We start from the raw sequence: 27739 nt of genomic DNA, 5'->3' as shown, positions 1-27739 counted from the left end.
CCCTGCATTGTGTGGCATATAAACATGTAGGTTGATATATTGATATAGGTTGAAATAAATATAGTATATTGCAGCCTTTGTTTAGTTTTTATATGTATGTAATGTTCCTGTTTTTTGAAAGTCTCCTGCTGATAAATATGTAAAGCACTTTCTGACGTCTGCTCAAAACGCTCTTCTTATTTGCATGCATGACGCACGATTAAAGAGTCTGGCATTACGTGGCCAACATAGGGCATTGACTACATTCTGTCATTCTATTTTGTTTGATTGCTATTAAACGCAAATGTAGACATATGGCAGTGGCACTGTGAGAGTACAGTCTCTGTAATGAGAGAACACATTTTTTGCTGTGTGTTTCTCTAAATTTTAGCTGTGGATACCAAGTGAATTGATAAATTAGCTTTTAAGTTAGTCACAGGATGATCTGTGCAATCCCAAATGGACTCATCCTGGAGTCAGAAACCTGGTTAGTAATATAATGTGTCCAAGTAATCAGATTTCATCTGCAAGATTCAGTTGAAGATTGAGTTGTACTGTAGATGCAGTTTATTTCATCACTGATATACTGATACTTGCTCGAGTAGAAAGTTACACGATGAACATGCACTTGTGCAATATTGAGGAAATGTTAATGTGCTTTGCTGTTTTTAGTCAGTTATTTGTATTCAGCACGTTATGACTCGCAAACAATTTGGATAGATGCCTAACTGACTGAAACGAACATTAAACCCTTCCTGATGTTTTTGAGCTTACATTTGACTCCTATTTCAAGGAGTTGAAATTTTAAAATTGGTGTTTTCTTTCTCTGAAACAAATCTAAAAAAAGCTATTTGTTGGATACCAGAAGCTGCTCTCAGCTGCAATGAACGGAAGTGACTCTGTAAAGAGAAATAATGTAGGACAAAGATTGTCACCTGCTATGTATTTCTGCTCATTTGAGTCAATAGTGTGTGTGTGTGTGTGTGTGTGTGTGTGTGTGTGTGTGTGTGTGTGTGTGTGTGTGTGTGTGTGTGTGTGTGTGTGTGTGTGTGTGTGTGTGTGTGTGTGTGTGTGTGTGTGTGTGTGTGTGTGTGTGTGTGTGTGTATATATATGTGTCTGCGGTTTCGGGGGTGGCTGAGCGGTGGGTTGACAATGTGTGTCATTTCCTGTCAAGTCACAAAGAGCAGATGATCGGTGCTAGATTTTCAGTTTTCAGAGGGTGAAATGGAGAAATGAAAGTGGCTTTTATGAAACGTATTACCAAGTCATCTAATGCTGAAAGGAGGAAGTGATGAGAGCCAAATGCAGATCATCTGTAATGGTAATTGGCCTCAGCAGAACAAGAGTGGACAGTTAATGTTATTTTCAGCACTTACAGATGTAATTTTAGTTTTTTTGCTTCTACCATTTAAAAAGCTTGTGTTTAGGTCCTCTATGTGTAGAATATTTTCTAAAATACATCTTTCTCAAATTGACTTTGATAGTGTAGCGCTGTGGTATATTCTTTGTCTCCGGTAAGATTTGGTACCAGACTTGCAGGGCTAAATATGAATGTTTTTAAACATTATGTATAACTTTTTGACTTTATTTTAGCAGTGACATTTTTATAAAGTATGTTTTTACATTCAGTGTTTCTCACCAAAACTCACTGTGTGTATTACTGACATCTAACAAACGTGTGGAATACATTTCCATCCTCATAAAACTTTTGCAAAGTAGATTTTTCAAGTTTGAAATCTGCATTGTTTACATCCATGTTTATGTGCTTGCAATCTTCTTCTTCACTGCCTTTGTTGCTTCATTTACTGGAGCATTATGTATAACCACCTGTAGATCAGAGGGATGGAGTTGTAGGATTCCCTTAGGGTACAGATTTGATCATTGGCAAATTATCAAAGATGTTTTATCAATATTAATAAAGTTATGAATATGGTTATTAATAACTTTATCAAATCGACAAACAATCAAAACGGGGCACCACCCTGCTAGTCAGGGACCAATAATCAAACTGTGGATCAGTCTCATTTCTGTGTAAATCCTTTCAAAAGGAAATAAAGGAAGGGGTGAATCCAAGCACGGACCTGATTGACCAGCAATTATTACAACAAGTACACAAATAATCACAAGCAACTGCTAATTAAGTATAATAAGGTTTATTAACTTCACAATTATCAGTAGCTAAACAATAATTTTTCAAAATAAACTCTTATACCTTTTTATAATATCACAACCAAAAACAAAGCAAAAACAAAGCAGCATGTGTCATGGACACGTCTGTGTCTGTGTGTGTGTGAGTGTGTGTGAGAGAGAGTGACAAAGGAGGGGGCGGTGTCGGAGTGTAGTTCTAAACACCAAAACAACTCCAAAGATGGCTACTCCTGTGAGCTGCACAAAACTATTTAGCCTCAAGAGGGCGGTAGTGGTGCTGCGTGCGCGGAGAGGGCTGAAGAAGCCGGGGGTTGCTAGGCAACGAGAACGCTTAGCCGATCTGGTAGCTAGTTCCTGTTTTAGCTCTGTACGAACGTAGGGAGATCCCGCGTGTGAAGCTACAGCGTTAGCTTGGTAATTGCGGTGTGTGTGTGTGTGTGTGTGTGTGTGTGTGTGTGTGTGTGTGTGTGTGTGTGTGTGTGTGTGTTAGTAAAGGAAGAAAGAGAAGGAGAGTAAAGAAAAGAGGCACTATGATCTCAGTTATCGATAATGACCCAGTTCCCCTCAGCTACTCAGGTCTGGGCTAACGTTTAGTTAGGACAGACTGAGACTTCTGGTTTTGCTGAGGAAAACGTCACTATACCCACTCCAGTAGCTCACAGCTGATTTTCGCGATTCTATCGCAGACAGTAATTAAAACTCCTGAAAGGAGTTAGCAGATAGCAATTACGGTTTTAACCCAGCTACTTAACACGACATAAATCAACGAGTATAATGATCACTTTATACATTCACAGAACAGATTAATAATCACATATGGATCAGTACATGATTAAATCAGATCACATTAATGGCAACAAGTGGTAGCGAACCCTTTTGCTTATTAATAAACACACTACTTATCTCTGCCCAGACGTCAGTCTTTTTACGGGTGTGTTCAGTCCATTTATTCCTGTCCATAGATTCCACAGAAATGAAACAGCGCGGGTCTCGGGCTCTCGTCAGAGCCACTGAGAAACTTCCCTCCAAGAAAGGCAGCGAGGGGGGGAAAGTTTGGTCGACTTTGAGAAGAAAACATTGTTTCCTTCTCACTGCAGTTATGAAAAACACTGGTGCGTTTTTCAAGGATCCACCGAAATAAAATCCACTTTCTCCAGAAAATGAAAGTTGAGCACAAGCGCTTGCGTGCTACCCTCAGCAACGGGAGTTGCAATGGAAGACGAGGGATTTTGGATGATCAGGCTTATTTATAGATCAGGACCCCCTGCTGTGTTTATGGTCCCGCTGAACCAATCGGAAGATTCGAAACTCTTGAAAGGGTGAAAAACTACACCGTTGTAGTCCTTTGACTTCCTGCCAGTTGTGAGGAGTTTCCCTTCTGGCTTGCACTTCGCATAGAGGTGTGAATTACCCCCGCTTTGGAGTTTACATGCAGGCCAAGATTCCTTTGTCTTGGTGACATGTTCCTTTGTCTCTGAGCATATGTGTGTCCTGTATCCAGAGGTCAGTTTAATATGATGCCTTTTGGTTAAAATCAGATTTAACCAAGCTCTTGGTCCCCAACAGTGTGAAACCATGTGTATCACGTCACCCTTGTTTTGCATGTGCACAAAATGGGGACATGTAAAACCATTGCTCCATAGCGATACTAGCGTCAAAATATTTAATATACAGTATTTAATATACAGTATTACCTTCCTCCTTTTACTTTTGACAGTGCTGAGTCAATAAACTGAATCAGGTAGCTCATAATTTTGTCATAAATAACACATTTTGTGACCCACTTCAGCAGAAAAGTTCTTATACAACAACCCAAATCCCTTAACTACTGTAAATATGTTCAAAAAGTAAAAGAAGTTGACCTGTAACAGGCCAGGCTGCTGACTTGACTCTCAGTTACAGGGGCTATTATCCAAGGATAAGGTATTTTGAAGACGTTTTGTCTTGTCTCTATACTTGTGGGGTCTGCACAGCCTTGTGGTGTCCAGGGCTGTTTGAGGGTTAAGACTTGGTTTTAGGATTAGGGATAGAATTAGGCTAGGGTAAGGGTTAAGGTTAGGCATTTAGTTGTGATGGTTAAGGTTAGGGTAAGGGGCTAGGGAATGCATTATGTCAATGACGGGTCCCTACAAAGATAGTGAAACAAACGTGTGTGTGGGGACATTATTTAGCTGGATTGTCTGATACCAAATCAGAGAATGAGAATTCCTTTTTTGATACTTAAATTGTATTAGATACTCCTCCAAAACATTAAAACTTAGCTACAGGAAGTCTTTCTATAGCTCTTCATAATATGTGTATGATTATCAATGGTTGGTCTCTCTCTCTCTATCCAAGAGACATCATCAGGATGAGAGACGAAACGTCGTCAAAGCACCTTAACCAAGTCCAGTTGCGTGTCCCTGATTTGAACCCTTTCTTGGGTAACTATGACCCGGATGACTGTAAAACTTTACAGACATCGAACTGTAAAATTGTGGATGAAGACTGGGAATGAAAACATTCTCCTCTCTCAACAAGTGTTCTTGAAGAAGCCCTTGAGCAAGCACTGAACCTTCAACCACTCCAGCAGAGGCAGACTGTTGTTTGCATTAATCTCTACATGTGGGGAAGAATTGTAAAACTGAAGCATTTATATAAATGTTCTCCTGGCAAATTTAACATTTAAAAGAAATCCTCCACATCATTTTTAATATATCAAAATAAGTCCTATATTCTGTATTCTAACAGAATCACTGACCTTTCCACATTTGCCCTAAAGCAACCCACCACCACCAAACCACCGCTATGATGTGTCTGTCACCCTTTTAAACATGAAACTATCTGTCTTACTCATGTTCCTGTGTTTGTGTGCCGCAGGGGACCCCGGAGTTTGTCACCGTGTCTCAGTGTGTGCATTACTTTGAGTGGAGGACCTTCACTGCCTGCAAGAAAGATAAATTCAAACCACCCAAAGAGGTATGTGGTGGAACATCTGACTCACGGACGGGAAGGTTTTCATGTGTAAGAAAGAAAGCCACTGCTGCCGTGTCTGTGAAGGTGTGATATGTGAGAAACGATGAGCCAGAGAGAGGTTTTAAAGATGAAACGGACAGTTGTCTTCCCACTCTTGTGAGGGTGTTTTTTAATGCAGCATGTATTTATCAGTGCAGAGGGCATGTTGTCACCATGAAGCAGTTGATGTGAGTTTAACGTGGAATAATTCAAAGAATGTATGAAATAAACAAAACTTTCTTTTTAAGGCCAGACACGGCAGGCAAAAACTCTGTTTTGTCATGCGCTGGTCAATTTGAAGATTTTTTGGCTATTTTTTGCTTCCATAACAAGTCTTCTTTCAGACCAGTGGAAAGAAATCCACCAAAATACACATCAGGGGCTTATTTATAGCGGTTTCCAATGACAAATTATGGAATTGTACAACTTATCTTCATTTATCAACATATAGTTTTCTCAGAATGAGTATTTTCTCACACTCTGAGCCATACATCTCCACTTCAGTAGCACTTACATCCACCAATCGTTCCAGTTTCATCTATAATCTGAAAGTTTTTACAGAGGGGTTTGCTCATACATCATTCATAGTCTAAATTAAACAAATAGAATCAGTTGATTTATGAACATTTTTAATTTGTGTATTAACAGAGTATTTTATAATAGTTATGTCCTTCTTTGAACTAGCTATTGATTTAAATTGACAACAAAAAAAACATCAAATAATTAAAATCCCAAAACCGGAATCTGCTGGACCTTTAATTAGTTTGAAAGCTTGTTTAGAAATTGAAGCCCTCTAAAAAGATGAACATTTACTTATTGTACCCTTACAAGTTACTACATTTATAACATTGACAGATTTATCACAGTTTAGGGGGGCTTTTTATTGCATATGGGCACATTAATCAGTTAAAATGTTTGTACAATGCTTTATAGGACCATGTACATAACCATGTTGTTATTTAAACAGCCGCACAAAGATCTGATTTATATCTATTTTACAAGAGTTTGTTTAATAGCCTTTTGTAAATGACTTCCACCATTTTTCTCTCTGAATTGTTCTTCAAGTGATTATGGAAAGATGTGAATACTGCAGTATAAAGTTGTCTCTTCTTCTTCTTCTTCTGTGTCCAGGTGCCCTGCTATGTGTTTGACTCGGACGGTAAGAAGCACGACCTCAACCCTCTGATCAAAGTGAAAGATGGCTATCTGGTGGACGACGGTGACGACACCATCGATTTCTACATCAACATCTGCCGGAGTCTCAGCCTCAGTCAGTACCTGAGGGAGGGTGGAGAGACCAATGGCTGAATAAATGACTTAGGGCCCTATCTTGCAGCTGGCGCAGCGCAAAGCCCGACGCGAGCGTCTTTGCTAGTTTAAGACCAACACAGTTGTCAATTTCCCGTCCAGCGCCCACGTCGTTTAAATAGCAAATGCACCTGTGCCCATCTCTGCGCCAATGGGTCTTACAGGGAGGTGTGTTCAGGGGCCATCTTGGCATATTGCTATCTTGAGCCAGCGGGAAGTGATCGCGCCATTGACCAACAAAAACCTGGTCTAAAGTCAATAACACACGCTTTCACTTCACGAGCAGATCAGTTTCTTCTCTTGAAAATCTTTCCTTCCTGATTAGCAAATCCGCCATCATAATAGCAGTGTGCCAAGGTACAAAGGGAATGGGAGATGACACTGTGATTGGTTTATTGCATGTTACACCCAAAACACACCTATGAATTAATGAAGACACTGGCCCAATCCCAAAGTGAGCCCTGAGGACTAAGGACTAAAGACTCACCGATTTTTAAATATCTCAGGTGCTCAGATAGGTATAAATGGGATTAGGACAGCACTTCACGAGATCACGTGTTACCTTGGCGACGTTTAATAACAAAGATGTTGCTGACACTTGCCGGTTTGGGAATTTTCATTTCACGTTTGTTGCTTGCAAGCTGGACTCCAGGTGTTCCGTGGTTGTGTGTCGTGCATGGATGTATTAAAAGAACGGTGTCGTGCTGTTTAGCTTTTTGTAATTTCCGGATTTCCCAATAGTCTCCCCGGTAAACGTCACAACGCTTTGAACTGTGGGTAATTCCCTTTGGTGAAGTCTACATCGATGCAGACTCACGGAAAGGGCTCGGTAAGTGTGTACTCAAACCCTCACGCCCTTTGAAATTCGACATGGAGACAACCCTAAGCCCTTACGAATTTTGCGAGAACGCGCACCAAAGTCTGTGAGTCTGTGAGACCGGACTTTGGGATTGGGCCAGTAAGTACAACCCTTTTGAACCACGCGCCTGGCACACAGACCCTTTTTTCCGCCATTGAACTAGCAAAAGTGGATTCGTACACATCCTAAACACACCTGCGCCAGGCTCTTCATGGCGTGCGCTTAGATCGTTAAAATAGGGCCCGTAGTATTTAGTAATACTGAAGTAAGTATATTGTGTAGTGTTGTGTTTTTTTTTTTTTTTAGTTGTGAGAAATTCTTGAATTTGATTACTGGCGAGTAGAAAAAGTCACAACAGAATAAGAGAAGAAAACTTTTACTATTGCCACGGTCAGCTGAAATTGAAATAGCTCTTTTTGCACATCACTCTCTATTAAGCCTTTAAAAAATAACTTTTTATGCTTAATAATTTAAGAATGTCTTCATAAAAAAAGCCTCTCTGACGAAGAAGAGCTTGTTTTGTAGGCCGGTGTTTTTCCCAGACCATTCCTTTTTAAAAGAGCACTTTCTTTGATATTTTTTATAAACGTTTGCAGAAAAGATACCTGCTGCCACTCTTGATATATCATAATTTAAGCATCAAGAGCTTGAGCTTTGCTGTGATGCATGTAATGTAATGCCTATGCACCAATCACTGTAATCAGCTGCTGCTGCGGTACTGTATCTTGAGCATTACTGATAGCAGCAGCTATATACAGTATATTTCCTAATCTATACAAGCCTAATTCGCTTTCCCATCATCATCTTATAGCCATCGTCTTTCTCTTTCAGACCGACCAAACCAAACGTGTCCAGAGGGCTCTGCAGCCTGCCTGGTCACCAGTCAGGGCTCCTACAACATGGGCTCTCCTACCAGACAGCTGGAGCTGCTGTCCAACGACAGGTATCTGCTTGATGAATGCCAACCATCTGTCAACTGACTCTCCATCAGTTTGAGTTAGAGTAGGGAATGCTTTGCAGCTGTCCGTCAGGAAAATCTTCTATTCTGTCGCTTTGAGTTTATTTACTTGAATAGTTTTACAAGTTTATATGATTGTTGGTACGTCCAGAATTTGCTCTGGTATTAAAGACGGGTGTGTTTTTGTTTAGTCCGTGTTGAGCTTCTATATCATAGATTTCTGGAGAGTAACTTTTATTGGACAGTAAGATTAACTTTAAAATGTTTACACTTGTGTCTTGTCTCCTCTCAAGACTGAGGTTACAGTATGAAGTCAGTGCCAGTCAGTCTCCTCCACCCATCTGTAATGGACACAATCCTGCCGTCACCATCACTTTCATCTGTCCATCGAGCAGGCATTCAGTACGTTACACATACTCATTTATACACACAGCAAACTTGTATCTTTTTATATTTACAGAGACACAGAGGAAGGTCATGTGTAACTGTAACTAATTCCTGCTTTACTAAAAGTGTCCTTTGGTTTCACAGGGCAGCCCTCCTAAAATGACTGCAGAGTCGAACTGTCGTTACGAGGTGGAGTGGGTGACTGAATACGCATGTCACAGAGACTATCTGGAGAGCCATACCTGCAAACTGACCAGCGAACAGCACGACATCTCCATCGACCTAACGCCTCTCACGTTGACCTGTGAGTAAACCCGGGATCTCAAACTACCCGCACAGGGCCCTCAGACAATTTCACAAAACCCCCTACCTGTTAAGAATTTTTTGTTACATCCAGCCCACAAATTTATTTATTTAAGTTTTTTTTTTGATTGAGAATGTCTTTTTAATTTTATATTTTACAAAGCAAGCTGTACTGTACAGCTCAACTTGTCAACATAAACACTTTTGGCCAACAGCACGCTGATTTACCGTGGTGGGCATCAACATTTAATTTTTTTAAAAGACTGCTTACTGTCTCAGCGAAGGGAGAAAGCTGCTGTTCTCAAGGAATACAGTCTCAAACGGTGTTACTGTGCTTACTGTGAAGAGCAGTATGGAGGGACAGGAGGGGGAAAGATGAGTTGTTTGGAGTGAACATAGTAGAAATGTATTGTTTTTAATTAAATGATGTTGAATGTGAGACCTATGCTCTAACCTCACATTGTTATACCATAATTAAACCTGCGAAAGGGATAGTTTTGATCTTTTGAAGTGTGGTTAGATGAGCTACTTCTCCATAGTCCGTGTGTTAGCTACAGTAGATGGCGGTCGGCACGCCCCCAGTTTGGAGAAGCAGGCCGGAGTACAGACACGGAAGCTAAGCAATGTACTGCTGTGGACGGAGGCAGCAGCTACATTCATTTTAGCCACCAATATAGATAATACACTGACTATGGAGAAGTAAGTCATGCAACCCCACTTTAAAAGATCCAAACTGTCCCTTCAGGAAAGTGACAAGCAGCCAAAATGCATGCCTTTTAATTGTAATCATGTCCTTATTCCTTAAACTGGTTCTTACAACCTACAAGAGCGAACACACACAAGCACAGAAGAAGGTGTTTCTTCATTCCACAGACCTAACTGGAAACCCCAGCAGTTAGTGATTTTTTTTTTTTTAAATAAATAAAGCTCAAACATGATTACACATTTAACCTGCAAGAATGATTGGCTCATAGTGCTGCTTTTTTTATTCCAGTTAGAGGAAGTAGAGTAAACTAGACTGACCTTCCTGTTTTTTGTCAGCTCATTGTTGTCACAGTTAATGCACAATCTGTGTGTGCCATGTGTGTACTGTATGCCACAGTTTACTCTATAACTAGAATCATTATATTTTGGTGGTAATACAAGTAGTTGTTTTTTGGATATTTGGATACTGAAGCTGATTGCTGTCAGTGACTTTGCCCATATTTGTTTTTTTTTAAGAATAGTTCCATATTTTGAGAAATACTTTTTTAGCCGTTTTGCCAAGATTAAGTAGCCTGACGTCCTCATACTCAGATTCTAGTGAGAATATGAGTCTGATGCTGCTCCATTGGGCTGTGATTATGGGGCGTGTTTCAACCGAACTAGGAAAGAAAATGCCTCTGCACTCAATTGGATAGACCTACAACCAATCAGAGCAACGGAAACAGAGCCAAGGCAGAGGTGGCAGTTTCTGTGTTGTGCGGACGGGTGTGGCAACGTGTATAAATACGTGATCGCGGTTCTCTGTTCCTCTTTTTAAAATTAATGCGCTGTCGATATCTTCTATAACAGATGTGATGGCGGAATCTATACATCTAAATTCTCCAGCGGCAGCCATCTTTGTTGTAAACGAATTCAACCCAAGCGCTCTTTGGTGATGTGGTTGATCCATCCTCCCCTTCTCCCTTCCATCACTGTAATATAAAGCACAAACTGACAATTTGATTGGCTGCTAACACAAAAAAAAATACAGATCGATCTTTACGAAATCAAATGGGGGGGATAAATTAAACTGGCATCCAGGCTAGAATTAAGATGAAAAAACAAAAATATGTTTATAGAAATGTGAAATCTGTAAAATTTTTTTTTTTTTTTTTGTATATTTGAAAGTACGCTTTTAGTAAAGTATATTTAAGTAAGCGTTGATTAATTAGTATGAGAAAATATTTAATATGTCCTTTCTTTGTTTGCGTAGTAACATTACCATCCTTCCTGTATGTGGTCCATCCCTTCCATCCATCCTTCCTTCCAAAATTCCTGCCTTTCCTTCCCTTCTATCCATCCACTCCATTCTGTTCCTCTCCATTTATTTATGTGTCTCCACTCCATGCTTTCTTTTCATCCCTCCTTTCTTTCCATTCCATTCCTTTCTGTCTTTAGCTCCTTTTCCAATATTTCACTGTGTTCTTTCCATATTCCTCCACTATCTTCCCTTCTTTCCTTTCTATGTCTATTTCTTCATTCCATTCCTCTCTCTCTCTCTCTCTCTCTCTCTCCTCTCTCTCTCTCTCTTTCCTCTCTCCTCTTTCTCTTTCTCTCTCTCTCTCCTGCTCTCTCTTCTCTCTCTCTTACCTCCTTTTCCTCTCTCTCCTCTCTCTTTCCTCCTCCTCCTGCTCTTTGTGTGCCTCCTCTCTTTTCCTGTGTGTCTCTGTCTGTGTGTCTGTGTGTCTCTCTCTCTCTCTGTGCCTCTCCTGTACCTTTCCCTTCTTTCCTCTCTCCTTCCTTTCCTCTCTTCCATTTCCATTCCTTTCTCTCTCTCTATATATGCTCTCTCTCTCCTACCTCTCCTGCCTCTCTCTCTCTGTGTGTGTCTGTGTGTATATATATATGTATGTGCCTCTCTGTGTCTCTCTCTTTCCTGTGTGTTCTCTCTGTCTCTCTTTCCTGTATGTATATGCTCTCTCTATGTGCTGTCTCTCTGTGTCTCTCTCTGTGTGTGTGTGTCTCTCTGTCTGCTGTCTCTCTCTGTGTGTCTCTGTATGTGTGTGTGTGCCTGTCTATATGTATACTGTTTGTGTGTGTGTCTCTGTGGTGTGTGTGTGTGTGTCTATATATATGTGTGGTGTGTATGTATGTGTGTGTGTATATATGTATATATGTATATATATATGTATATGTATATTTTATATATATATATGTATATATATATTATTATGTATATATATTTATGTATATATATATATGTATATATATATATATGTGTATATATATATATATGTGTATATGTATATATATATGTATATATGTATATATGTATATATGTATATATGTGTGTGTATGTATATATGTATATATATGTATATATATGTATATATATATATATATGTATATATATATATATATATGTATATGTATATATATATGTATATATGTATAAAAGATATATAAAAAATGCAGTTTATTTATATTGCACTTTTCCCAGATAAAATTCACAACATGCTTTACAATAAATTGGAATATGATAAATAGAATAATTAAGAATACAAGGAAAACATAGGTACATAAAACCAGAGAGCAATAAAAGCCCTTGTCTAACTAAAAGTCTGTTTGAATAGCTTCAACTGCTTTTTAAAAGAATCAACGGCATTTGAACAACGTAAAGAGAGCGGCCGTGCATTCCACAGCTTGGGTGCCACTTGGGGACGCACCGATCCGACTTTTTCGGTCCCAATAGCGATGCCTGATACTGATCCGATACCATTGTTGATTTAATAATAAACTGTATATCTTCTACCTTATACCTTCCTTCCACCATATAGAAGAGGCACCAGACTTTCCTAACTAAACATTACTTTCCTAACTAAGACAAAATAACATAGATGTAATGTATTGAATTTGCATGGTGCTTTTGGATGTGCTTGATTAAATTGGCAGTATTGTACTTTACAGTACTACCACCGCCCCTCGAAACACTTACTTTGCAGACATTGCAAACAGCCGACGAACTGGTTGGCGTGGCAAGCGCTTGACTCGCTCCATGTTGCTTAACGGTTAACTCAACTCTACCAGCATGCAACAATGGATCGGCCCGTTGCTCTGTTAATTTTTTCGATCCCCGATCAAGCTATTTAGTCAACCTACCTGAAAAGATCGATCCCCTCTGGTTTTAAAATGAATGCGGGGGACCACTAACAACATCTGACCTGACCTGATGACCTCAGACACTGTAAAACCCCAGTTCCTTCTTTTCAACCTAAGCCAAACCTGAACCTTATTATCCAATTGCTTTACTGATTGTGACAATATTCTATTTAACTGTCTACCAAAAGCTAAACTTTTTGTGTCAGTGGTGTGACTGCTGTGAAAGCTGCTCATATACTCAAGATGAAAAAATTACACAATGCAAATTTCAGATTACCAATTATCTATTGAGCATGATGATTCTCCCGATTTTTACATTGCACAGGGTTGACATTTTTTTCCAGTATTTATTATATAGCTCCAGAAAAGTAGAGACATACGACAGAAATAGCATGTCAGTCCCAGAAATGATCCATGAACACTTCATGTAGAACTTCTTAAACATTGCCAGTAAATCAACATGTTCATAATTCTTACCCCTTCCAACCCCTTTTTTTATCTTTTAGTTATTCAGACGGGGATCTGACTCTGATCTACCCAGATGGCAGCAGATGCTCTACCGGCTTCCAGAGAATGACCATCATCAACTTTGAATGCAACAAGAATGCATGTAAGACAGAGAAGTTTCAAAAGACGATTAAACAAGATTAATTTAGTTAAATTGACTAAATGATTTGTGCATTTAAACTGTACCTTGTTTAGGTGCGAGATTGTCCCATTTATTTATTTATTCAAAATCTGATAGGTGGACAAATTTTTGCTTCATCTTAATTCACGGTTTGCCTTGTTTTTCTGCAGCTAACAGTGGGCATGGGACTCCAGTTTTTGCGGGGGAGACAGACTGCACTTACTACTTTGACTGGGAGACGGCATTCGCCTGCGTCAAGGAGAAGGAGGATCTACTGTGCCGAGTCAGAGATAACAACAAACATTACGACCTTTCACCCCTCACAAGATACCCCGGTGAGTTTAAATGTCAACATTTGTCTCTGAAAAAGCAGTTTGTTTTGGCATATTCACTCAATAGAACATATTTTCCATTCTGTCTGTTGTGACTAACCATTTGTTGCTGAAACATGACCTTCCTCTGTGCCTCTGTATGTTGCTCCAGGGTCAGATGTCGGTGAGAACTGGGAGGTTGTGGATGCTAAATCTCCAAAGCCGGACTCCCGTTTTTTCCTAAATGTCTGTCACAAAGTCCTCCAGACAGGAGCGGCTGCCGGCTGCCCACTGAATGCCTCCATCTGTGCCGTGGGTGAGAGTCTCCACGAGGACGTGGGGGGGAGGGGTTCTAAAGACTAATGAAATATGAGACTATTTCAGAAGATAGTGGTAGAGGGGTGTAGGGAAATTAAGGAGTTGTAAAAACGTTGCCAAATTCATGAGATTGTCAGGGATAGTTGTAGTCTTTATTTTATTGATTGTGTCTCTCTGCTACAGACAAGCATCACAGGGCCATCAGTCTGGGCAGCTTCCTGTCATCTCCCCAGAGGACTAAAATAGGAAATGACATCAGACTGGTGTATACTGATGGAAGTTTTTGCATCAATAAAAAGACGAGGATCCAAACTATCCTGACACTCAAGTGCAAACCAGGTAGGTTGAACGGAGATCTGAGTTGTCCTTAAAGGTCTAGTGTGTAACGTTTTTAGTTGTTCGTTATCAAAATCTGTTGCCCGTTCACAAACTTGTCCTTTATCATGAATATTTACCACCACTATCAATTCCAAGTATTTTTTTTGGCTTGAAATTTTACATTTGCGTTTGCATGAACTGGGGTAGACGCTCCATATTCATGCGCCATCTTGAACTACGTTAGCCGGTAAGGGACATACAGGAAATACTGCTCCGCCTTTCGCGTTTTCACTGTCACATGATAAACTCACAGGTGCTGCTAATGCTGCTAATGGGTATCGTAGCTTCCCGGCCTCGGCAAGTTTGAAGAAGGAAACATGTAGGATCACACACACTCAAAATCCAAATTTCAGGAACAGGAGTCTTCTTCTTCGCCCAGAAAAAGGAGATTGAAAAGGGCAATAGACCGGCGTCATCAGAAAAAAGCGTGAAGGCTACCGTAGCTGTAATACGTACTTTGAACTGCGTGGCGCGAGAGAGTTGATTGCGATATATGATCTCAACGTTAGATGGGAGAAATTCCCACACATTGGACCTTTTAAATATATTTCTCTTTTGTATCTACTCTTGTTTTTTTTTTTCTCTAGTTTCTGTTTGGTTGTGATGATGTTGTCTCCCCCTTCACTTGTCTTCTTCTTCTTGCCTTCTTTGCAGGAGATCTGGAGAGCGCTCCTGTCCTTCGTAGCGTTTCGTCTGACGGATGTGTTTACGAGTTGGAGTGGTACACGGCTGCCGCATGCGTCCTCTCGAAGATTCAGGGAGACGACTGCAAGGTGGAGGATCCTCAGGCTGGTACGACACGCATAAACGCACAAGTTTGATCAACGTGGTTTAAGACTGGTCAATATTTTGATGAGATGAGAACGAAGCAACGGGATTAATGGGGAATATGTTTCAGCACAAAATAAATCTCTACTCTCTGCCAGTTCAGTCTTGAGAGCACACAGGGAGAGGTTCTTTTTATTTAAGCCTACAGCTAACGATTATTATAGTTTAGTCTATAAAAAGACAGATTTTTTCTCCCCCTAAAGCTCAAAGTGACATCAACTGTCTGGTATAATCCGACCAGCAGTCCAAAACCCAAATATATTGAATTTACTATCATATAAAACAGAGAAAATCTGAAAACCTTGAGCTGAGTAGCCAGTTAATTTTCTGTTGATATATTGATTAAGTTATTGTTTCAGCTTTTCTTCTATTAACACTTTTTGGTAACCAAACGTCAACAGGACACACTCACATCTGGCTAATTACCTCATATCATTTTGACAGTTGAAAGCTCATAGACCACAGTGGGAGTAGCCTGGTGTTACTTTGCCACGGTCTGACAGGTCAAATTCACCTTGATTGTTCTCTACTCTCTAACAGAGTTTACATTTGGGGGATACAAAGTGCCAAAACATGTGCCCCTTTGTTTGCTCAAATCTATAATTCCTATTGTGGTTTTAAAAACTCTCATTATACTCTATGAAATAGCTACTGTAAGTCAACCGAACTTCCTATGAGGACTAGAGTGCGGATCGGGACGCATTTTTCTGTGCGAGCCCGGCCCGCGTCCGACCGCAGTAACCGAACCCGACCTGAGCACGACCGGCATTAAGATATTTATGTCCGATCCCGATTGTTTTTTGTGGAAAACCCGCTTTTAATCAAGCAACTGTAGGAAGGCATTCGGAAATGTCAACAGGTGAGCGCAGCAGCGCACACGGGGCAACAAGCGCACGTTAATAAGCTGTTATAAATTTTAAAATGTTCAAAGTGTTGACCTTTCCTGATTGGTCAGAAAACCAGGCGAGACTCGTTACCTCCAGGGCCGACGTTATGAAATGAATAACGTTGGGGTTAAAATCCCCTTTCTGGTGAGCAGATGAATGAACTTTGCTTTCAGTCTGGGGTTTATTTCAGACACCGCACACACTGTGTACAAAACTTGAACTTATTCCCCCAACTCTGCTCTGGTCGCATCTACACTTTATCTATCTCTCTTCTGTCCACTTCTCACACAAGCCACAGCACCATGTTACAACAAATGCCTTATTGCGCTGATGTGACCGAGCCCAACCCAAACATAATTTCTAAATATCTTTCCGGACCCGGCCTGTCGGGTATCCATCCTCTAATGAGGACGTTTCTCCACTCAACTCCACCACCTGGTGGTGAGTTCCAGGCATTTTAATCGCTCTAGGTCACACCTTTATGTCACATGAGAGTTGTTAACACTGATCAGTTTCCTTCTCCGACCGTCTCTTACTGGCCTCTGTTGCTCAACAGGGTTCTCTTTCGACTTGTCGCCTCTCTCCAAAGCCGATGGGGGCTTCTACAATCTGACCAGCGACCACTATGACTACTACATCAACGTCTGTGGTACCGTCAAAGCTGCCAGCTGTCCTGAAAAGTCCGGAGCATGCCAGGTGGAAAAGAGGTAAGGAGGAGGCATGAAGCAAGCAGGGCCGCACAGTCACAACAACCATATTATTAAAAGTGTCTTCACAGAATATCACCAGTCAGTAGATTAACTCCAGAAGTATTCATATTTCATAACAATAAAAAAACTGTTGTAATTGCCACATGTAGACATTTTGGTTTGTTTTTATTTGTTTCTAGGATTTAAAAATCATTAAGTGCATCAGTGTCCTTTTTATGTGTTCTTAGTTATGGAAAATCCAATTTTGTCTAGTTTTAATTACTGCTAATTCCCATTGTAGTGAATCTCAGTTGTTAAATTTGCAGTGAAAATACAAAAAGATGTACCATGTTTTGTGTGAATCAGATGCATCGTTTCTATATATGACTTTTTGATGGCTTAAAATTTGTACTTAATTTCTTACCCCCACAATCAGGTTTAACGTGGTTGTTACATGTTACATCTGTATTAGGCTTTGTCTCTTTGAAATTTGAGATATTGAGAAGATGAGAGAAAGGAAGGATTAAATAACCCAAAACCCAAGGATATCAGGCCTGAAATCTTTTGAATCTTTTGAACCAGGAGGTCTGAAAGTTGGAACCTTATGAGCACCATGTCAAATGAATGAAATATACTGTATGAATATGAAAATAAATAAATACTGTATATACTGTAAAATGGGTAAAGGTAAATGTGAAGTAAATTTACCCCAACTGCAATCATGATATGATATGACTTTGTCCATCTGCCACTTCAGTTCATGGAGTCTTGGGAGAGAAAACTCCCGTCTGTCGTACTACGACGGCCTGATCCAGCTGACGTACATTAACGGCTCCCAGTACAACAACAAAGAACACACTTTCAGATCCACACTCATCTCCTTCCTGTGTGACCCAGAAGCCGGAGCTGGAAAACCCGAATTCCAGGTACGGTATTTGTTTTTTATTTTGTACAAAATATGTCTACACCTTTTTGGACATTTTCTTTATGGTCTTCTGTTGGCTTTTATTCAAGGCATTTTTTGCACATCACCAGTTTGACCTGTAATTTTACTTAACTTAACTCCAGGTCGAGGACAATTACACTTACAACTTCCGCTGGTATACATCCTACGCTTGTCCCGAACGGCCTCATGAGTGTTTGGTGACCGATCCCGACACTCTTGAGCAGTACGACTTATCCAGGTAATGCATGTGTGCATATTGTGTTCAGTCACCAAGCAACCACAATGTTTTTTGTTTTTTCTTCTTTAAACAACCTAACACAAAATCAGGAGAAAAAGAAACAAACGAGGCACAAATTCCTTCCAGCATTTCCCATTACTGTTGCCAACCTCCTCACCTTCTTATTGACCTTCTTTTGCCTTCAGCTTGTCACGCTCCACCTCCGGTAGCAACTGGCAGGCCATGGATTTGTCAGACACCTCGAACCTGAAGAAGTACTACATCAACATATGTAGGCCTGTCAACGCTGTACCAGGCTGCGACCGCCATGCGTCCATCTGCCAGATGAAGTACATATCCGAGCAGGTCTGTAACGGATGGAAGCACAACGTGAAAACAGAATTGTAACTTAAAACCTAAACTCATAAAACTTTATTTTTATTACATTAAAATCTGGGTTAGGGCACTTTTCAAAATGGCAGTTACAGGAGCCCTGAGAGGCAAATGAGAAGAAAATAATTCTGGTGATCCTTTGTCTATTTCTTTAAAACAGTTGATAAGGGTATTGCCAGGATAATCTTTTATCTTACAGGATTGTGGAATTCTTAATTTTTTTCCCAGGATTTTTATTTTTGTTGTTGTAATACTAATTTTGGCCACAAGAGGCTAAAGTGCACCACAACTCCATGTTCTAAATAGGGCTTAAATCATTCATGTTTTCTTCTAAAATGTTATGTAACATTACTGTCATGTCTTTTGGCTAGAAATCTAATTTAATCGCCACTAGAACATTGAGTAGTAGTTTCAGCCTTTTTGCTGAAATGATTATTATTTTATTTATACTGTTTATTGATCCCCAGTGGGGAAATTACAATTTACACTGTTTGTTAGAAATCACTACACACACACACACGCGCACACACACACACACACGCTCAGGACCTATTCATGCGTGAGTGGGCCTTGGTGCCTTGCTCAAGAGCACCTGGCAGTGCCCAGGAGGTGAACGGGCATCTCTCCAGCTACCAATCCACACTCTGTACTTTGGTCCATACTGGGAACTGGAGGGTCGCTGGTTCAAGTCCCAGTATGGACCCAAGTCCCTACGGACTGAGCTACTGCCACCCCATTACAGCAACAATGTACACCAATGAAAATTATTCTGACAAACAAACAAAAATTTCACTTGCCAAAACTTTTTTTTGATGGAATAATAGAAATAAAGTATAATTGAATTGTAAAAATATCCCTGCCATTTCAACCCTTGTCACCTGCTCTTAAGTCTTAAACACAGGAGAGAAAACAATATAGATCGATCCAACTTTTCTCACTTGCCTCTCAGTTTCCTGTGCCTGCCAAATTCATTATTGACGGGCAACAAATGTAATAGCCGGTCAACGATACTTAACACTTGAGATGAGTTTTGGAAGCCGTTTCCTCTCCTCTGTCCTCAGGGCTCTCCAAAGGAGGTTGTATCAGTCAGTAACATGGGTATCTCCAAGCGAGGGCCGATCATTGAGGGGCGAGGCCGTCTGCTGCTGGAGTTCACAGACGGCTCGGTCTGCATGTCAGACGGCCAGAAGCTCACATACACAACACGCATCCACCTGGTCTGCTCCAAAGGAACTGTGGTGAGTCGGTGTAGTTTATACAGTGAAGTGGAGCGTGGCTTGCTAACGCTTTGCGTGTGTCCGATATGTGACTCTGTTTTGTGTTCCACACTGTGCAGTCAATGGGGCCGCGGTTCCTGGTGTACCAGAACTGTACTGCCAACTTCATGTGGGAGACCAGGGCAGCCTGTGCCATCAAAACCACAGAGAACAATGTGAGTTCAACTATATTACAACATATTCATATCCTTTGTTTAATGTATGTATTGACACTGATAAGACAACAATTAGAAAAGATGTTACGCGGTAAAGAAAATGAACATGTCGAACATGTCTTTGTGTCTCAGAGCTGTTCTGTGGTGGACCCCAACACTGGCTTTGAGTTCAACCTTCAGCTTTTGGCTTCTAAGACTGGGTACAAGACAAATGCGAACGGCAAGGACTTCCTGGTAAGACGGACACAGTGACAGCACTGCCACCGCACAGCCAACCATTAATAATGTCCATCAGATGTAGCCCTCATAAGTTGTTTGAATGGGTTTGTGTGGTGTAGCCAACATTGCGTTCACACATGCAGCTTTTTATACAGCTCTGATGTAGTCTGTGTTGCAGCCAGATGTACTCGCACCAGTGTGGGATTTAATTTAGACTTTTTAACATTTTATGAATACAAATTGTATGTATAATAATGATATATGTAAAAAAAAAAAAAAAAAGACCACAACCAACAATTATTAGAATTATAGATTCATCTTTTGATTATTAGTTTCATCCATAAAATGTTTTAGAATAGTCAAGAATTCTCATCACAGTTTGCCTCTGCGTCTTCAAATTGGTTGCTGCAAATAATGTTTACTATAATGTGAGACGAGGCAAAGCAGCAGATATTTACATTTTAGGAAATATTTTCCGTTTTACTTGAAAGATGACTTTTGCAATTAATAAATTATCAACATAGTTGCTGATGAATATATTTTTGGTCAACAAATAGTTTATTTGACTTATGTAAACTAATAACTTGAAAAAAATTTTAAGACTGATGTTAAATGAATTCAGTGGCCATTAATGATTGATGATTTTTTTGTAGATTTAAGCGATTTTGTCTTTTTCATGTAGTGTTTTTTTTTTTTTTTTAAATCATGATATTTCAGAATTTTACAAAATCATAATCGCTTAAATTCACCACCCTGTAGGTGAACATCTGCTCAGACGTGGCAGAATGCGGTCAGGGCATGGCTGGCTGTGAGCTGGAAGAAGGGCATCCCTCCAGCCCAGTGGGGGTGGAGAAGACCCTCCAGTACTCCACCGACGGACTTCTCACGCTAACGTATAAGGGAGCTCTGGACGAGCCCACAGGTACTTCTTTACAGTAACTGAGAATGTCCTGATTTTATGTTCACGTAACTCTGATCAGCTTCACCTTATTCACAGTACATTTACAGTTTTAATTTTCTTGACACTTCATGTCCTTTCCCCTCTGTATCAGCAACTCGGGACACCTTCACCATTAATTTTGTGTGTGATCCAAACTCTCACCCTGGCTCATTGAAACTGCTTCGTGAGGACATGAGTTCTTTACCTCACCACGTGGTCCACGACGTCTTCTTTGAGTTCTCCACTGCTCTGGCCTGCGTGCCTGCTCCAGTTGACTGCCAGATCATTGGTATGGACACACACGAGCAGAATTAAACATACAGTAAATATGAATGTACTGGCTGTACTCAAGAACTGTATGCACTTCTCCTTCTTTTGTATCTAAATATACATTTCTGTTGCCCCTAGATTCCCATGGTAATGAGTACGACCTGAGTCACCTGATCCGGGATGGAGAGGACAGCCCCTGGATCGCCATAGATACAGATGCTGTCAAATCACGCAGCTTTTACATCAACGTCTGCAAACCTCTTCCTCCTCTGAACAACTGTCCAGGTCAGTATGCTCGTCCATATTACCCACCCAATCCACACATCTACACATACAGTAAATAAGAGGTTTAGACTGATGTGGGTATTTTGATCAAATATATATGATAAAATATTAAACCGAGAGGGAGTAAGAGTTTGGGCCGTAAATCCTTGCACAACAAAAGTAGAACTCCGACATCTGGCTTGATTCAGATTGAATAAACTTCAGATTAAGTAATCTTGCATAGTGACTACATGTATTCGTTACATATATTGCATCTTCAATTTCCAAACTAATGTTAAGGTTATTGATTCCAAGCATTTTATTAAGTTTTTTTTTTTTTACGCATGTAGAGCTGTAATGATCAGTCGACTTATTTAATTGATTGATTAGTCAAATTGAAATAAAATAAATCATCAGATATTTTGGCAATTAATTCATCTTTTTAGTCTTTTTTTACACATTTGTTTCTCAAATATGAGGTATTTCTGCTTGATTTCATCATATGAGATAAAACTAGGAATTGTATCACTTTGGGCCAAGGGAAGTCATAATGGCCAATTGAACGCTTAATCAAGACAACAATTGGAAGATTAATCAAAAGTTGCAGCCCTATACACATTTGTAGAGCTTTGGCTTATGTAAAGGATACCAATGGAACCGTTTACTGCTGCACTAAGCATCAGTTTTATCATTTTATTGGTGATTTTGCATACTCTTTCCATATGCTGAAATGTCAGCCCTAACCTTTACTATTGCAATCCAATTTAATGTTTCAAGGCTCCTAAGATTAGGATTCATAGTAGGTTGTAACGATTTTAACAAATTGAACGGAATTCCTCCTGTCAGATTGTAGTTATAGTAATTTTTCTTCTCTCTAGTGGGTCCTTTGGGTGCTTGTGGCGTGATTGATGGGAAGAGTTACAACCTGGGTTACGTCCAGTCCAGACCGCAGGTGGCGGAGGACGGCTCCATCAGCATCATGTACCAGAACGGGGACCAGTGTGGTTCCGCATCGCGCTACTCAACGCGCATCATCTTGCAGTGTGATGACCACCCAGTGAGTATTAAAGCCAATTTATGCTTCTGCGTTACATCAGCGCCATGAGTGCGTACGTAGGTACATGTAGGTACGGGCCCTACGCCGTAGCCTGACGTGCACCTCTCAAAAAATTTAACTACACGTCGCGGCGACGCAGATCGCAACAACTGTGGCTCGTGCGCTTGGCCGGGGCTATGTTGTGTTGCATTTTCCCCTACTCATTTTCTGGTTCTCCTACTTCATAAACATCATGAAATCAAGGAGAGGCTTAACTTTTCCTGCTACAGCTTTCTGACTGCACAACATGTTTTCTCTCACTATGACTCTAGAGTCTGTAATCTCTCCGAAGCCAATCCCGTCTCTACCGCACACTCCCCACGTGCACGCACATGCCGGCCCTGCTAGTCTGTTAAAGAGATTGACACACACACACACCAATGTACCAGTGTAAACTTCAGGCTACTTACGTAGGCTACTGTGACAGCTCTGCTTGGAGCCTCTGCAGAAGCATAAATCACGCTTTAGAGCTCCCACCGTGACCACCCACTTCTAATGTTTGTACTGTGACTGCTGCACAACAATTTCCATGTGGATGAATACATTTCGATCTTATCTTATGTTCTTACCTTTTCAAATTCAACTCTAATTTTACCCACATTTAGTTACATTTTCTCTTAAATGTACGATTTGCATAGTCCATGAGAACAAGACATGCAACTAACCAGGGAAATCACTGTCTGTCTATTTCTAGGGCTCCCCCATGTTTGACCGTATAGATGGTTGTGAATATGTCTTTATTTGGAGGACATCTGAGGCCTGCCCCATCACGAAGTCTCAAGGTAAAAAAAAAAAATGATGAGAATTGTGGATTTCAAAGATTAAAACTGGTGCTTTTGGATAACAAACACTGATATTTGAATTTGAAATGTGACAATTGTAATTTCCTCAAACGGCACTGGTCATATCATCCATCATATCAGAGGCCATAATAAAGTTTTAATAGGAGGATAGTGTTATTAAGTCATGCCTCTTTGGTCCTCCTCCCAGGTGATAACTGCCGTGTTCGTGACCCCAAGAGTGGCTTTGAGTTTAACCTGAGCTCCCTGAAGGGTCAAGATTACTCCATCCGCAGTGATGCCTATATCTACCACCTGTCTGTGTGCGGGGGGCTCAAGAGAGGCATCTGCACCCACATAGACACAGGCAGTGAATCGGTCTCCTCCTGCCAGGTGAAGGGAGAAAACCACAAGATTGCAGGTATGGAAGACCAACCAAAACCAGCTTGAATATTCTGATATTTGTATTGTCTGTATTCATTTGTGTCATTATTCTTGTGAGTGTGCAGGATTGGCAAACCAGGTTCTGAGTTATGTGGGAGACCAGCTCCTCCTGAACTACACTAATGGAGAGGTCTGTCACAAGATATACAATAGATCCACCGAGATCTACTTCTCCTGCCACCCTGACAGGGATCCTGTGAGTGTCAAACATACACACAAATACAGAAAACCAGCTGATCCCACAGCTCTTATCGGGTTTTAGTGAGTTGTACTTAGACTTAGACTTCTAAAGAAATTTGCTCATGGGGCTATATACTAAAACATTGATTGACAAACATGAGTGTTTGTTTTGTTGGCTTCGAAATTGTAAAAAAAAAATTAATAAAAAAAAAAAAACACATTCCAGCAGATCCAAATCTTTTTTATCAGTGTAGCCTTCTGAGCATTTGTGCCCTGGATATGTTGGATATGTTTATTGGTTATAACTAACCAGACAAAAAGAATAAATTTTATTTATGGGCACCTTTCATAGCACTCAAGGACACCTTACAGTTAAGACAAACAAAAATACAGTTAAAAAGGCAAATATAATTAAATTAAAACAAACATTTAAAAGATTGAGATAGAAAATTAAAAGAAAGCAATCTATCCATGATTTTGATGGAGAGTGTATCATGTGGCTTAGGCCTTTCAGAATAGGTGGGTTTTGAGGGAGGTTTTAAAGGTGGGTAGAGACTCTATGGTACGGGTGGATAGTGGGAGGGACTTCCATAGGCCGAGGGCAGGAATGTAATGGCTCGGCAAGGCACAACCTGTACAGCGAGCAGACAGAAAAGTGGAAGAGCAGTGGAGGAAGAAGGAGGAGTTTGGGATGGAGTGTAGGGCTGAAGGAGTTCAGAGAGGTATGGAGGAGCGAGATTACTGAGGGCTTTGAAGGTGAGAAGAAGGAAAGTTGATACGGTGTTGGACAGGGAGCCAGTTCAGTTGTTTGAGGAGTGGAGTAAAGTGTTCAGTGGCTGGGGTTCTGGACATGTAAACAAGACAGCTTCAGGGAATCGGGGAGTCTGCCATGGTGACTAATTGTGTGTGTGTGTGTGTGTTTTGACTCACTTGTTAAGGGAACGCCAGAGTTCATCAAGGAGACTCCAGACTGTACCTACCTGTTCAGATGGCCCACTGCTCTGGCCTGCATCCCAGTCAAAACCAGCAGCTGCTCCTACAAGTAACAACCCACTACCACGTCCCACATGTCACCTTCCTTTTACTACTTCTGCTTTTTCCTTCCTCTCTTTTTTTATGCTCACCTCTCATCCAGGTGTTTATTTCTTTGAACTCTGTTCCTTTAAACCTACATTGTGTAATTTATTTAGTTGATTCTTAGCAAAACCCCTTTTTTTTCTTTTACAAATATGTGCTCATTCATGTGATTACTTTCACCAACTAATCAAAGTATTCTCGTAAGCGTAGAATCTGCCATTCAGAATCCTTCAGAATACGTACGAGCGAGTCGCTCGAATGACGGCCGCCATGTAGCGCCTCCATCTTTAAAATACATTAGCCAAAGAGGGACATACCTCGGCCTTTCGCCCTTTTACACTCAGTGGCACCGTGACGAATGCCAGGGGGAGATTACTCGCCAGGGAAGCGAAAAAGAGAATTAAAACGACAACGCGACAGGCAAAGCAACAAGACCAAAGTTAATATTGGAGTGGCTAGAACGGCTGCGTGTAAACGATGGAGATACTAAGAGCTAATTTCGGGTTCGACCACCGTAGGCGCTAGGAATGGGAAGGGCTAGAAAGTCATATTCAGTTGTTTGTCATATACAATTTCACTGCTAGATGGGAGAAATTCTTACACAATGTAGCTTTAAGTGTACATCAGATTTTTACTTATAGATTGATACTAGGTAATTAGTCTGAACTAGTAAGCTAGCATTACGCAGAATAGCTTAAATTTATTACCTAAATTAATCAGGTATTTTTAAACCACAACAGTAGAAGTAATTGGTTGAAGACAGGTTGCCAGCAGCAACAATTGATGTGTTATTATTAATATGTCTTTGGTATCGGGGCTGACATCATAATTAAATCTAATTTGCTATGTAGGCAATTCATTGGTTAATTAAAAGTAAATTGTTTGTTTTTATATTTTAGCTGTAGATACGCTGTTTCTTTTTAAATGTGGAAATAACTACAGCATACAAAATTAAGTCAATTAATAGGTTTTAATCAGAGGCCACAGATCTCCACATTTTTACATGTATGTGTGACAGTTGACATGCTAAAGGGACTTTTTTTAGTCTTTTCCAACCACTAAAGAAAGAAATCCTGGAGCAAATATGTTTTACAATAAAATAAACGATTCCTAGATTTGATTTGATTTGATTAGAAGTTAATTCTGCTCATCTCCTCAAGTGAGAAAGATTGTGTGTTTTGTTACACATTAACAACAACAGTTCAGGTATAACTATAACACAGATTTTGAACAGATAGGACACGGTGTGTTCACCCTCTGTATGTCTGTCCTCAGTGATGATCAGGGCCACTCGTACGACCTCTCCCCGCTGGCTATGAACTCTCGAAACTGGGAGGTGGAGCACCACACGGGGGACACGAAGACTCGTTTTTATATCAACGTCTGCAGGTCACTGGTGCAGCAGGGAGGTCAGTGTGCATGCTTGTGCACTTGTGTTCTTTATTCAGTAATACTGTAGCATCCAACTCTGGTTTGTTATCAGAATTCAATTTGTAAGACAGCGTTTTGAACCTTGAAAATCTAAAACTGTCCTCTACGTACTTGACAACAAATCCTCTGCTCACCCTGTGACAGGTCCATGGAAGTGTCCCTCCAGTGCGGCGTCCTGTGTGAAGGTTGGCGATGACTATGTGAGTCTGGGGCAGGTGGAGTCTGGTCCTACATGGGACAGACATGTTCTGAAGCTACAGTACACCAGCGGCCAGGCGTGTCCCGATGGAAGCCGCAACAGGAGCAGCATCATCCGCTTCAAGTGTGACAAAGACAAAGTGGTGAGGGATACACTACAAATGATCCAGTATATATGTTCGTGTTGGACCGATATACATATCATACAGTCTGAAGAGTTGTTTAACAGTTGTATGTCAACATCTTGCCAGTACGGGACTCCGTTACAAATGAACTTTTTGAGGTTTTCTTGTGTTAAGAACACCAAGGCGATATAGACAAATGATAAACGTGTGTTTTTATCTCCCATCCAGGACTCCCGGCCTACTCTGATCTCAGCCATTGAGGACTGTGTGTACACCTTCCTCTGGTTAACAGCTGCTGCCTGCCCTCTAAACAGCACCCAACACAACAACTGCATGGTCACCAACCCTGCTACAGGTCAGGCATTCAAAATAAATCGGCAGTTCTGTACACATTGTACATGTAAATATGGTTGTATGTTAATGGTATGTTCTTATCACGTTATTGTCAGGTGAGAATTGAAACTGGATCAAAAAATGGCATTATAGCCATATAAAAAAAAAAGTCTTTTCTGGCAAACTTCTCATACAACGTACATGAATACAGCGATACATTTGTATTTTTTATAAACTGCGACCCTCCTCTCCGCAGGTCATTTGTTTGATCTCAACTCCCTGACAAAGGAAGGAGGTTACACCGTGTACGATCATGAGGAACACAGGAAGATGTTCCGCATGAACATCTGTGGAAGCGTTCCCAATACTGGATGCATCCCTGAAACCGGTACATATTTCCAGTGACTTATAATTTATCATGTTTCAGTTAACAGAAGCAGAAAATGTGCATGACTCTGCTGTGTGTACTTTATATCCTCTTCATAAAATGTGGGAAATATCTTGACAAAGGCATCGTTGCTGGGACAGGATAGACTTGCAAAATCAGCAGCCAAATTTCTCTTCAGTCACTCAGAG

General features: G+C 40.6%; 1 protein-coding gene across 1 annotated transcript in view; it reads left to right on the top strand.

Annotated features, from left to right (window-relative positions):
• The window catches only part of igf2r (insulin-like growth factor 2 receptor), a 57073-nt gene that overhangs the window by 11689 nt on the left and 17645 nt on the right, over positions 1–27739 (top strand). Inside the window, exons 4-32 of the mRNA XM_039781356.1 lie at positions 4988–5086; positions 6254–6392; positions 8121–8232; positions 8541–8649; positions 8779–8942; positions 13287–13390; positions 13579–13743; positions 13892–14035; positions 14221–14376; positions 15070–15207; positions 16687–16837; positions 17577–17745; positions 17888–18003; positions 18189–18348; positions 19437–19613; positions 19712–19807; positions 19940–20041; positions 20786–20948; positions 21079–21255; positions 21375–21521; positions 22379–22557; positions 23291–23378; positions 23587–23796; positions 23885–24015; positions 24938–25041; positions 26352–26485; positions 26652–26848; positions 27059–27185; positions 27420–27551. Coding sequence (XP_039637290.1) covers positions 4988–5086; positions 6254–6392; positions 8121–8232; positions 8541–8649; positions 8779–8942; positions 13287–13390; positions 13579–13743; positions 13892–14035; positions 14221–14376; positions 15070–15207; positions 16687–16837; positions 17577–17745; positions 17888–18003; positions 18189–18348; positions 19437–19613; positions 19712–19807; positions 19940–20041; positions 20786–20948; positions 21079–21255; positions 21375–21521; positions 22379–22557; positions 23291–23378; positions 23587–23796; positions 23885–24015; positions 24938–25041; positions 26352–26485; positions 26652–26848; positions 27059–27185; positions 27420–27551 — 4090 coding nt within the window. The remainder of the gene's footprint in view (positions 1–4987; positions 5087–6253; positions 6393–8120; positions 8233–8540; positions 8650–8778; positions 8943–13286; positions 13391–13578; positions 13744–13891; positions 14036–14220; positions 14377–15069; positions 15208–16686; positions 16838–17576; positions 17746–17887; positions 18004–18188; positions 18349–19436; positions 19614–19711; positions 19808–19939; positions 20042–20785; positions 20949–21078; positions 21256–21374; positions 21522–22378; positions 22558–23290; positions 23379–23586; positions 23797–23884; positions 24016–24937; positions 25042–26351; positions 26486–26651; positions 26849–27058; positions 27186–27419; positions 27552–27739) is intronic.

Source organism: Perca fluviatilis, chromosome 18, assembly GCF_010015445.1.
Source record: "Perca fluviatilis chromosome 18, GENO_Pfluv_1.0, whole genome shotgun sequence".
Taxonomy (NCBI): Eukaryota; Metazoa; Chordata; class Actinopteri; order Perciformes; family Percidae; genus Perca; species Perca fluviatilis.
Note: the sequence above shows the minus strand (reverse complement) of the source record. Positions and strands in the feature narration are given on the sequence as shown.